This window comes from Myotis davidii, unplaced genomic scaffold, assembly GCF_000327345.1.
Source record: "Myotis davidii unplaced genomic scaffold, ASM32734v1 scaffold265, whole genome shotgun sequence".
Lineage (NCBI taxonomy): Eukaryota > Metazoa > Chordata > Mammalia > Chiroptera > Vespertilionidae > Myotis > Myotis davidii.
Genome location: NW_006296627.1, coordinates 1983725 through 1996701, shown reverse-complemented (window position 1 = coordinate 1996701; position 12977 = coordinate 1983725). Strand labels below are relative to the sequence as shown.

At 49.7% G+C, this 12977-nt stretch overlaps 1 protein-coding gene across 4 annotated transcripts in view; it reads right to left on the bottom strand.

Annotated features, from left to right (window-relative positions):
* The window catches only part of ALKBH3 (alkB homolog 3, alpha-ketoglutarate-dependent dioxygenase), a 109030-nt gene that overhangs the window by 69047 nt on the left and 27006 nt on the right, over window positions 1-12977 (bottom strand). The window contains exons 9-10 of one of the 4 annotated variants that reach the window (XM_015569501.1): window positions 9586-9636; window positions 8279-8638 (exon numbers count right to left, since the gene is read on the bottom strand). The exons of 1 other annotated variant lie outside the window; for it this stretch is intronic. In XM_015569501.1, coding sequence (XP_015424987.1) covers window positions 8510-8638; window positions 9586-9636 — 180 coding nt within the window. In that variant the 3' untranslated portion in view covers window positions 8279-8509. Of the gene's footprint in view, window positions 1-8278; window positions 8639-9585; window positions 9637-9664; window positions 10629-12778; window positions 12938-12977 lie in introns of those variants that run through there. 2 more of the 4 variants (XM_015569504.1, XM_015569502.1) reach the window with 2 other exon arrangements.

The following is a 12977-nucleotide window of genomic DNA, read 5'->3' as shown; positions in this document are numbered from 1 at the left end:
CAGGAATGTCAGGAAGTCTGACTGTGGTCATGGCTGTGAGCCAAGGTCTCCCGTCCAGCTTTGTCAGTAATAACACTGATATTTTTGACCTCATAGCTAAGTCCTGCATTTGTTTTTCTTTTGCTTCAGCACTTGTGGGAAGGAGGGGTGTTACTAGCGCCAGGAAACCCAACATCTTTTCTCTTCACCACTCCCAGGCCTCAGGCATCCCTGCTTGGGCTCCTATCATGGTCTCCTACAGGTCTTCTCACCTCCACCCATCCCCTCACTCCCACCTAATAAATACATTTTCCTAAAAGTCGCCCTCTCAGCTCTCAGTGGCTTCCCACCACCAGAGCCCTCTGCGTGAGATGCCTCCCAGGCTTGATCGGCGCCTGACTTCCTCTTTCACTATCTTTCCCCCAGCTCAGCACCCCCTACACAAGCCCTGGAAACAAGCCACCCAGGGCCCTCAATGCTCAGAAGTCTTCCGATGTCACTTTGCAAGGTCTCCTCCCCAGTCCCCAAGTGCCTCCTCCACCAAGCAGCCTTCCCTGACCACCACCCTAAGTTACATCTCCTGTTCCTCCAACTCCTGTAGCATTCATTGTCAGGACCCCTCATTTTACATTCCCTTTATTGAGGTACATCAAATGTGTGTCTTGTTTTCTCAACAAATGACACAAAATATAACAACAATGCAGCTGCTGGCTAAGATGTGCTTGCTCTGTGCAGGGCACCGGACGGCTTCTCCTTCAAAGGGAAAAGCGGCATAAGATACAGAGCACAGAGCCTGGCCCACTACTGGTGCTCCCGCCACAGCATGAACTTTGCAGATATGCTCGAACACTTTTGGTAGAAGAATCAGTTGGCACAAACTTTCTGGAAAGCCATTTACATTACGCATTCAAGGCCTTAAATAACTTACACAGCCTTTGGAGTCTGGGCCAGCACCCCCCTTTTAGAAATGTGCTTGAAGACAGAGCCGTAGAGTGCACGAAGGCCCGGGTGCCGGCATCTGCAGGAGTGGGGGGCTGTGCTCCCTCTCCCTCAGTTGTAAAATGGGATAAAAATAGAACCCAGCCCATGGCCGTTGTGAGGATTAATAAACCATGAATTAATATATATAAGGCATTTAACACTACCTGGCACTGTATTCAGACTCTATAAAAATGCTACCTCTTCTTTTTACTATTTAAATTGAGATCGGAATGAGGCCAAATCCTGGACTCATAGCTATAACACCACCCTGCCTCCCATATCCACTCCCATGACTTCCGAAATCAACAGAACAGTTAGTTACTGATAACAAAACACCAACATCAACACTGGTCCAGAGATCCAACACAAGGGGGCGGTTACATAAGCGCAGACAATGCTATGCAGCCTCTCAAAAGCCTGTTATGGCGCAATAATCGATGCCAGGCACCAACGTACAAAGGAAGCGGAGAAAGGCTACAAGAGGTGAGTGCAGTATGAAGTTACTTTCCTCCCAGTTATACAAACGTTTAGAAAAAAAGGACACTGCAAAAGGTAAAAACTCATCATCCCAGGGCTGTAAGTTACAGATGACTTTCCGTTTCCTTTCTATCTTCCTGACTTCTTGCGTAGGACACATAACTCCTTTTGTAGCTAGGAATAAAAACTAATTCTGAAAAAGAAAATAGAAGCCACGCTGGTTCACTTCTGTCTGTGAAAGCAGGGGTCGTGTGTGTCTTCCTTTCAAATATCCCCACTGCATCCAGCACACCATCGCTGGACACAAAAGCCCTGGGCTCGGACAGAATCTTGCTTAATCTTCCAGGCCAAGGCGTTCTGTACAGAACTTAGAAATGGCCTGCAAGGACAAGAAAACAATGACTGGCGGAGATGCGTCTCAGCCTGGTTGGTGACCCACTGCTGGGAGACGTCAAGAACTGACCTGAGGGGGAGGGGATGGCATCGGGCCAGGGCGGGTGCATTAGGAGACCAGTTATCAGGGAGCATGTGGTGGGGCTGCCAAGAGCTCCCTGAGCCTTGACGTGAGGCCACTTTGGCACCTGGGAGCTCTCTTTGGCTGTTTTTAAAAGCTTCCCAGGAGACGCTTAAGTGCAGCTGAATCTTAACACGATCAGCCTCACTGGTGAACCATTGTCGTTTTGCCCAAAGCCTCCGGGGCTACCCCTGATAAATGCAATCGAGGTATGGGCACCGGGGAGCCTACCAAGGGGAAGGGCAGGGTCACAGGGCCATCGGTCAGCCACAGAGGGATCACCCACCTGACGTGACATTAGGGCTGGGGGTGGCAGGGCATGTGCAATGTTCTACTTACAACAATTACATGACTAAGCACATTATCATCAGGCACATTACATTCATGCTCTCGACCCTCACAAGACCCCGGAGAGGTGGCTGCTTCTGTGTCCATTTCACAGCTGAGGAAACTGAGGCTTGGGGGCTGCCGGACTGGTCCCCGGTGGCTTCGTGAGAAAGGGCAGAGTGGGACTAAGCCAGGTCTGCCTGACTCCAGGTGAGGCTGCTCCCCCAGGGCCCCAGCAGTAATTCTGATAGACATGGAGGCTGGGGCAGGGGTGGGGGTATCGTAGCTGCTCCCTAATTTCACCCCTGCAGGCATCACTGTGACTGTAAGAGGCTCCTCCCCGGCCCTGGGCCGGGCTTGCCTGAAGTTGGCACAGAACTCGGCTTGCACTATTTTCGGCAGGAGGATGCTGCCTCCAGCTGCAGCAGGGACCTTTGCCATATATCGAGCTGCCCGCTGGTGCGGCAGGAAGACCGTCAATACCACTCCCTGGAGGGCCGCCCCGGGGGACACTGTGACCTTCTGGGGATGTCTGTGCCCGTGTTCCCTCTTGTCACTGGGTTCTGCTTTAGCTGGGGGTCTCAGAGGCCACAGAACCTCAGAGGAGCAAGAACACTGGCCTAGGCACCCGAGGATGGTCTTCATGGTGGTTCTGCCTCATGCCCTGGGTGGCCCTCAGAGGAGCCCTTAACTGCTCCGGGCCTCACTTTTCTCATCTGTCCAATGGGGAAGGTAGCCCCTAACCTACACCCTGAGAGGACATTGGGGAGACAAAGGGCAAGGTGTGCCCAAGAATTCACTAGCTCTCCTCTCTGCCCACCCCTCCCAACACAGGGAAGACTGGGGAGCCGAGGGCCCTGGGAAGGAAGCCACACATTCAGACTTCCCCCTGGACTTTCACCTCCAGGCCAGCGGCCTTCCTTCCCTTCACTCTGGGTGAAGAGGCCAAAGGTAATGTCGGGTGGGGAGCAGGATGAAGGGAAGAATTGGGTAGCTAATAACTTGATACATTTTTTCAGAGGAAACACGGCAGGAAAGTTTTCTCTAATCTGTGGGGCCCCCATTCCTCTTGAACTCTCCTGCCTGAGTGGTTCCTGCAGCCTGAGTACCCCTGGCCCAGAGGTTGGCCAAGCCCTTCATCCACCCATCCCACCACGATTCTTTAAGTAGAAGGATTTGCCCTCAACCAGAGTCGCTGCTGGAGGGTGTGGATTCCCTTCCTGGTGGGTCTCACCCAAGACCCTTCCCCAGGACCTGCCCCTTCTCCAGGCCCTGCCCACTCTCCAGGCCCTGCCCCTTCCCCAGGACCTGCCCCTTCCCCAAGACCTGCCCCTCCTCCAGGACCTGCACATTCCCCAGGCCCTGCCCCTCCTCCAGGACCTGCCCCTTCTCCAGGACCAATAAGCAGGGCAGGGAGGAGAGGCCTGGGGAGCACCTTCCTGGGCAGCCTCCTGGAAGGACCAGGCAACCCTCCGTCTCCACCACTAACTGCAGCAGGAAAGGTTTTGGTCGTATCGGTGGTGAGGCATCTGGGTCCTCACAGCCTCTGCATGGCAGGTGACTGTCACCAACCCATCTGGACACGCTCCATGATCACAGGGCCCTTCCTCCAGACTCCTCCCCATGGGGAGGAGCTCCCAGATAAGGACCAGTCTCCACCTTTGCTTCCTTGATGGAGCCAAGAGAACACTCCCTCCAGCCCCAGGCGACTCCGGCTGCTGTTGCCCCACAGCCTGGGGCTGGGGTTGGGGTTGGAGGAGGCCCAGAGAGCACAGAATGCCTGCTGACAAGTAACCACACAGGGCTCTCCCGGCCCAGCCAGGATCTCAGGATCTGACCAGTCCTCTAGGAACCTCAGTATCATCATCCATTATAAACAAACAAACCCCAACCACCTCCTAGGTTGCTCTTAGGAATAAATCAGACAATAGATGTAACCGGCCCAATAGATGTAACTGCTCCGGGCCTCAGTTTTCTCATCTGTCCAGTGGGGAAGGTAGCCCCTAACCTATACCCTGACAGGACTTTGGGGAGACAAAAGGCAAGGTGTGCCCAAGAATTCACTAGCTCTCCCTCCTGGCTTTCCTTTCTTTTCCTTTCAGAAACGCAGAATCTGTATCCAGAGTTAACAGCTCGTGGGGTTGGAGGCCAGGATTCTGCCTGAGCACGTCCACAGGCTGGAGGCCACAGGAGAGGGGCTTTCCCCGGAACCCAGGGCGTGTGACTTCACCATTGCACTGAGGAGAGTGAGAGCACAGAAATAACAGTAGTGACAGCGCGTCACACAGACCTCAGCCAGCTCCAAGTTCGCTCATTTGAGAAAATAATCTTTCAGGTCATGCTGGCGACAAAGCTACTACCTAATTTTCCTGTTTTCCTACTCTGCTCTTGGCCCCTGTGCCCAGCCCAGTCCAGCCCAGCTGGGGCTGTGTGTGCGGCCAGGGAAGCTTCCATAACTCAGCACTTGGCAGGCGCAGTAAAAGGCTCGGCTGGAAAGGCACTGTGAGTCAGGGTGCCACTCTAATACGCAAACATCAAAGCCTCCTCCCCTCCCCCCGTCACCCCAATCGCTGACCCCAGGCACAGAAATCATATCCAAGAATGGGTTCCACAGCACAAAACTGACAGGGGCCTCCTGTGGCGGTTCCTTTCAGAGAAACCAGGAGGGAGAAGGGGACAGCTGTAGACTAGGTCCCTGTGAGGGGGCATGTGGATGGAACCACGTATAAGTAAAGATTTAAACAAACAATGCATCGCTATGAAAACATTTGGCTCTTTCGAAGGCACTGTTAAGAACAATAATCAAGAATTCAGATTCAGCCTTAACTGGTGTGGCTCCATGGATAGAGCATCGGCCTGCAGACCAAAGGTTCCCAGGTTCAACTGCGGTCAAGGGCACATACTGAGGTTGCAGGCTCCTCCCCCGCTTGGGCCCTGGTCAAGGCATGTGCAAAAGACAACCTATCAATGTGTGTCTCTTACATGGATATTTGTCTTCCCCTATCTCTAAAATTCAATGGAAAAATATCCTCAGGGGAGGATTTAAAACAATAATAATTCAGATTCAACACTACAAGTGTTTACTTCCAGAAAGGGCAAAGTGAGCCTCAGATATTTGGCAGCCAAATAGAGTCGCCAGAACTCAAGGAGACATTCCCCACAGGGCAGGGACCCATCATGTCAGGCTTTCTCTTAATTAAGCCCTCCAACTGGGGCATTCCGCTCATCACGGCGCCCACTCAACTCTTCTGGGGTTGCCGTGACACAAGTCAAGAGAAGGTGCCAGTTGCTGGCAGGGTCCCATCAGCCATGGAGGCAGCAGGAGGGAGAGCCACGAGGACATGGCAGGCTTACGGGCTGTGTCCCACACCTATTAGGAATCTCAGAGGCCGCCTGAGCCAGTGGGCCCTATTCCCCACTGCGGATACACTCTGATGCCAGGCACACGTTCCCACCCGCGCTTTGAGGCACGCATTTCCCTGGGCTGTCTGCTGGCTGGCACTGTGAAGTGTTGTGAAGAAGCCTGATGCTGAGTTTGGGCATCATTCCCAGTCTCCAAATGTACTCCCAGGTAAGAATGGAGGGAAGAAGGACCACTCGTCTACCTCTGAAAGTTTCTTAGACACGGTCAGGAAACACTACCAGGAAGGCTGGAAGAGAACTTGTCTAACTTGCCAGAAACTGGATTCTTTCCCCGCAAATGAGCTTCCCCAGTAAAATGGCCAATGACTAGTCCATTTGGCAGATGGTCTCTGACGAGGAGATACCAGGTTGAATGGGAGGAGTTACAGATGCTGCCCTAATGCACAGGAAAGCCAGGGGACAAACAAGGTGGCCTGGTCGTCAGCTCTACCAGCAGCTACGGGGCTGCTGGGCCGCCAGCCTTGCCAGCAGGTATGGGGAGGCTGGGTTACCAGCTCTGCATGAGCAAGCCCTAAGCTCAGGGCCCAGGGGTGCTGAGCAGACCACTCTGCCTAAATTCAGGAAGGCAGAGGCAAAAGCAGTTTAGGGACTGGCCTGTGCTTTGAATTCTGGTTCTGCCATTTATAAGTCCTGTTAAATTTCTTAAGTTCTTGGAGACTCAGCTGCTTGCTTGGTCTCTGTCAGGGAAATAGCATCTTTCTCGAAGGGCTATGAAGAATACTAGGGACTCTGTATAAAACGCTCCTAGGACAGTGTGTGGCAGGATATTAAAGCTCAAATAAAGGGCAGCTAAAAAACAAAACCCGTGTTTTCCATCATGCTAGAGCCACATATTTGCTTCCGCTGCTTTACCAGGAATGTTAGTAGAATAGCTTCATTCCTAATCCCAGGAAAGATCTACCACCAGCAAAGCCCAGCAGCAGGCGATGCAGTCACTGAGTAGGGCTGCCCCCGCCAGGGTCTGAATTCCTGTCTCGTCCTAAACCCTGTCCTATGACTCTATGGCGAGTCCCTCCTGCACGGTTCAGGAGGGACACTATTTTTGTGGTGGGGAAATGACAGTTCTGGCACTGGGCAGCAGGAAACAAAATCTCTGGCGGCGGTCACCTGAAGAAAGCCAGCACTTGCCTCCCTGGCAGACGGGGCTGCGATGAGTGAAGAGGTCAGATCTGCAGCTGACACAGGGGAGGTCAGGCCCTACATTAGGAGGATGCTGTAAGACGTGGGACCATCTGCCAGTCCTTTCATGTCTGGGAATGGAAGAGGAATTTCCCTGTGTCAGGTGTCAAACTCATAACTGAAGCAGACTCTACCACCATGGCCAGGCTTTTTTGTTTGTTCGTTTTAATAGGAGAAAAGCTGGGGATTAAAAAGAGGCTTTGTTTTTATGGTGATTTGTACCTCCCTCGCAGGAAGGCTTAGTATGATGGTCAGGTTTTATGAAGCATTTAGAATTTCTCAGAGAAAGGAGCTGTACTCAGGTAACAGCATTAACAGAAAAGGTGGAGGGACTCCAATGCAAGAAGCCGAGAGCTTGCGGAGAGCCCGTCAGAGCAGAGCCTGGCTAGGCGTGGGGCTACACTGGGGCTAGGAGCTCGGGGCAGACCCCGCCCAGCCTCCGGCACTTCGCCCTGATTGTGGGACCATCAGCCTTACAGCACTGGATGGAAACAAGATCAAAAGCAAGGAGGCTCTGTAAATTTTCCCCACAGGCAGCTAGGGAAACTAACGCTCCTGGCCTATTTTCATCCATTTTCTTTCCCTCTGCTTTTTCTTATCTTGGTTTGGAATTAATCTGGCACACTGCCTAACTCAAGAGGTCAAGACCACATGGTTTTATGGTGCAATACGGGCTGCTACGTTGTTGTGTTTTGGGAACCTCGGTGACATCATGGACTAGGCCCTGAGTCCCGGGAACTTGGGTCTTAAGGGAACACTGAGTCAGAAGACAGCCTTAGTCACAGGGCCACTGGAATCTCAATGGAGAGAACCATTAGGTAACCGAGTCTGCTCTCTGCGGGGCTGCTCCAGCTTCTGTCTGGTTTGGGTTTAAATGACTCAAGTCATTCTCCAGGGGAAACTAATTTATGTGGAACAGCTGGCACTAGCAGAGCATTTGCTACTCTTGAGCCCACATTTCTCATGACATCAGGCAAGTATTCCTCCCTCTGAGGGGACAGTTTTCTCTTGTATTAAGCAGTCTGGGTGGCGGCTTGAAGATGGCGGCCTAGTGAACACTGCCTTCACCTTTATTCCCAGCCGTAACCTGTCTGGGGTTTCCCGGGAGGACTGTCAGTTAAATACAGTGCCCCCAGAACACGCGGCTTTCCATTACAATAGCACACACCGCTAAGGAGTCAAGGCCGACTTCAGCTAGACTCTGTGAGCCACGTCTGTTTGGGTTTTTGCAGCTGTCTGCCTACGGACGGCTCCAGAGTCCCTGACGCATATTTATATCTCCACTAAATTTAGTCACGAGGAACAAACACGTGTGCATTTACACCAGCGCAAAGACCATTCACGTTTTTTCAAATGGAGCAAGAGAGGGCAGCAGAAAAACTGTTTATGGACAGACTCATCCGTGAGCACAGCCGTAGGGGTTTTTAATTTGCCTAAACAAAATATGTGCTTTCAAGATGTGATTAGGGATTACTGTTCCCATAGTAAACATTTTATGGATGTGAACTGCTGGCTGGTAGTTAACAGGGCTCTGAGCCGGGAAGTCAGTCCACCCTTGTCTTCCAAACAGCCATCCGGGGAGATCAGCTGGACCAGCCTCTGGAAGTTTCCTCACGGTGGAAGGGTTGCTCAGTCTCGGCACGGCTTCTCTCTCAAAGGTTTCACATCACGGGTGCGCCCCTCTCGGGTTGGATAGACCGTCCGAAAGGTCAGGTTTATTCTCTGTGCTCTAGAGTGGTACTCTTTGGGCACCCGATGCTAAATGGAAATAGAAATAACTTTGACATAAACACACACACATTTTTATTCAAAGCCATTTGAAACTTCTTTATGAGTATATAGACACACTTCGATTTTATGCGCCCTTAAGTAGGCAGCGTTAGATGTTTAGAGTCTTGTGGAGAAAGGTCTCCTCCTCTGAACCTCCCCCTCCCACCTCTACGAGATGCCAGCACCCTCACAGTGCAACAGTTTTGTCTTTTCTAACACTTGCTCGTCCTCTCAGTCTCCTGCCATGTTTCTGAATCTCATAAGAAAACAAGAAAATGGTTGAAACCAAAGAAAGATGTGGGATTCTGCTCTTACGCTAAGTGTTCTCACATTAATTTGCACAACATAAAAATGACCTGCCCTGCTGGTGTGCTTAGTGGTTGAGCGTTGTCTATGCACCAGGTCTCCAGTTCAATTCCGGGTCAGGGCACATGCCAGAGTTGCAAGCTCAATCCCCAGTAAGGGGTGTGCAGGAGGCAGCAGATAGATGTTGATCTATCAATGTTTCTCTCTCTCCTTCCCTCTCCCTTACTTTCCTTGAAATCGAGACAGACTTTTTTTTTTTTAAATGATCTCCCCTTAAGATGGCCTGGCCTAAGCTGAATATGCCAGTTACTAGATATCTGAAGCTACTTCAATTTATTTAAATTAAAGCTCAGTTCTTCCACATACTAACCATATTTCCGGAGACCCACAGTCACATGTGTCCAGTGGCCAGAACACTGGGCTGCACAGATATAGGACATTCTCCTCCCTGCAGAAGGTTCTACAGACGCCATCACTATAGAGGTCCGGTTCGACTATCAGTAGCATCAAAACTCCTGGGCAATTATAAAAGCAACTTGCTCTGCACCATGTTTACAGAAATGGATTATTGTATGCCAGGCAGACGCTGCCTCCACATGAGCGAATCCACATTACTTGCGCGTTCTCACCTGCCAGTCCGCTTGCGTTCTTTCCACATATGTGTAGTCTCCATTCTCTTCCTAGAAAACAGCATTCACTGCACTGAAGTTTGTGCTCATGTGATCAAGATGCAACGGAACACAACTCTGGTCAAAGAAATGGGCGCCTCCCCAGTCAGACTGCAGGGGACAGTGAATGGCTGTCACTTGGCAGCAGCTTGGCCTTCGGCCAGGCATTTCCCCTCTCTGTACTGTGGGGGTGATGACAGCACCTGCCACACTAGTCACAGGGCCATCGGGAGCCTCCAGTGATGCAGTGCGTGGCAATCACCTGGAGACCAGCACAAAGTGAGTCATCGTAAGTGCTAGCTATTGTTATTATTATCAGCATCCAAAACGCAGAAGAGCCCATTTTGGCCCATGAAGGAATTACAATTCATCTATCCAAGAACTCTTTACGCCTGCTTTAGGCTGTGCGCTGTTTAACATAGCATGGGAGGATGGGTTTCTAAGCAAGACATGGTATGATGAGTTCTGATCATCGTCCACAATTTATGCCAATTCACTAATCAGTACCTATGTTAAAACTAGTCCTTCGGTGTTCTGGCGACATATTCCTGTTTCTTCCCAGAACAGTCAACAGTGACATTTTCTCAGAGAAATGAGCTCTGGCTCGACCAGAAAGCATAGCAAACTGAGACTTGCTGTTTAAGCCTTGGAAAGTGGGCCACGATTCCTGAACACTCGGGACACAGACGCCTGGCATTTTACACTGCCCTGTCTTCCAGAAAGTGCAGCCATGGCCGGTATCGCAATGAAGCTCCATGACACAGTCTGCGAAGCAGCCGACAGGTGGTGTTGCTCCTCCCGCACAGCTGATGGGGTGCATTGCACAACTTCCCTGCTCGCAGAGTTGAGACTGGGACTGACCCGCACTTCCTGATTTCTTCATCTGTTTCCTGAGCTGATCCACCCATTCCTCTGCTTCACTGGTGCACAGGACTACCTCTGGGTTAGTGCAGGACTGATTTCGCTGCAATACCGTGTTTACGCTCATTATTGCAGGGGTGCTTCTGAGAACATAACAGTTTACAATGACTTCCCCCAGGAAAATCAAAATCAAAACAATAATGAACTAGAATAAACAGTCTAAGTTCCAGGCCCCAACCGTTGGCGGAGACTGTGCAAGCAAACTCATAATTTTTACAGACAGAATATAAGAAACAATGTTTGAAATAACTTTCAGTGATTGATTTTAATGGTGTCTGCCACCTCTTTTCTTCCAGTAGTATGTATGCACCAAAGCATTTACTTCTGACCCCCTCAGCCAACCAGAGAGCAGTGGGAAGGTGACCTTGTCCTTCTCAGAAAGGCTCCATCTCAGAAGATGGAGTGAAATAGGTGTTCCAGACGGAGGACATGATGTCCTACTGGAGAGAAGGTATCAGGAGGGAGTGCACTCTCCATGAGATTAGAAGGCCCCAGGCCCTGTGACTTAGGCTGGAGAGTCGGTTACCAGACCAAGGTTCGCACAGCGAGAGGCAGACCTGCTGCCCTCTTCATAATCTGGGAACACCATAGGTCTTAATCTATCAAGCACAGACACGAGGACAGAAAAGGGAAATGAAGCAGAGAGGAAAGACGCTCAACCACAACATGAAGACAATCCTGAGATGAAGATCTTGTAGAACATTTAAAACAATATAGGGAGGAGGGGTGCCAGGCCAGTGGAAGAGAAGAGGTGAGCACTGTAATTCTACCTGGAAACATGAAGCAGGAATAAGCCTAGCAAGTGAAAGAGAATTCCAACTACAAGAGGGAAATACCAGCACTAATGGAAAGCGATGCTCAACTGATCTTCATTGCCCTTAATGCTCCTAAGAGCTGAACTTTTCAAATGAGAGAAGGCCGCAGGTTGGTATGAATAAATTTCATCCAGTGTAACCACTAGTTGGGCCTAAAAGTGTACGGGGGTCAGCCTGCACTTGGGAGGGAGCTACTCTAATCAGTCCCCAAAGGAAACAGCAACACACCGCGCACCCACCATGAAAGGTAACACCAATACCTCAGGGTTTGTTATTTGTTCCTTCCAATACCTCTGGCTTAGAAAATATGTTCCTGGTTTGCAAAAGATAGAAAAGGGGGCAAAGGATTCTACCAGGGCAACATAGAGCTCACAAATGCTTCCTTCTCCTATGGCCAGAGGCAACAGACCACCGTGCCACCGCTGAACTTAACCAAGACGCACAGAGACTTTCCACTTAGGAAGCAGATAACAGGCCAGAGGAGCCCATGTGGCTCTGCTGAAGGCTGAGCTGATAAATGGATAAGAGCAGTAGTGGAAGCACATGCCAGACTGTTGAGAGGAGCACATTCACAGGCAGTAAGCATGGTTACTTTACCAAAACACATCTCTGTAACCGTTTCAATTTAATCAGGTCTTTCTTCAAAACAAAACAAAACACGGCCCTAAAAAACCATGGCTTAGGATAAAATTCTCCATCCCCGATCCCAGCTAAAACAAGTTTTTAGGGCCACAATCAGTCTACAGGTTAGGTTTTATTGGTCCTGGTCTCAGTTTTCCATGCATGTGAAACCTCACAAGTAGATGGGAAAAGGAAAAATATATATTTTATATTAGTGGAGATCAACATTCTCCCTCCTTCCCAACGACAGTCAGTTCATTTGAATGTTGAACCATAATTTCCAAGGGAAGTAGGGCTTCCCAAAATTCCACAACTCTCATGTCCACCTCACCAAGATATGAGCCTTTTCAGTTTCCTTTAGAACAGTAGTTCTCAACCTTCTGGCCCTTTAAATACAGTTCCTCATGTTGTGACCCAACCATAAAATTATTTTCGTTGCTACTTCATAACTGTAATGTTGCTACTGTTATGAATCGTAATATAAATATCTGATATGCAGGATGGTCTTAGGCGACCCCTGTGAAAGGGTCATTTGACAGCCAAAGGGGTCACGACTCACAGGTTGAGAACTGCTGCTTTAGAAAAATGCTATTTAGGAAAAAATGTCTGGATGTATTTATTATATCATTACTAATCACTCAACAGACAGGAAATCTAAACATTATTCTCTTCATTGGAAAGGTAACTTCACACTGTATGAGCTCTGTGTTGATTTTTTCACATAATTATTCCTTCCTTGTCCTAAAAAAGTATCTTAGAGATTACAACCATCAATGCCTGAAAAATCACTGTTGGCATCGATTTTCTTTTTACTATAAAATTAACATAAGCTTACCAAAGTAAATGATGCACTTGTAATTTGCCTGTTCAATGTCTGCCTTCCTACTCTGATAAACTCCATGAGGAGAGGTCAGTGTTGTCTTGCCTTTCAAAATATGCTCAGTGCCAATCATCACCTACATCAACAAATAAGTGCTTAATGACTGAGGAAAATCA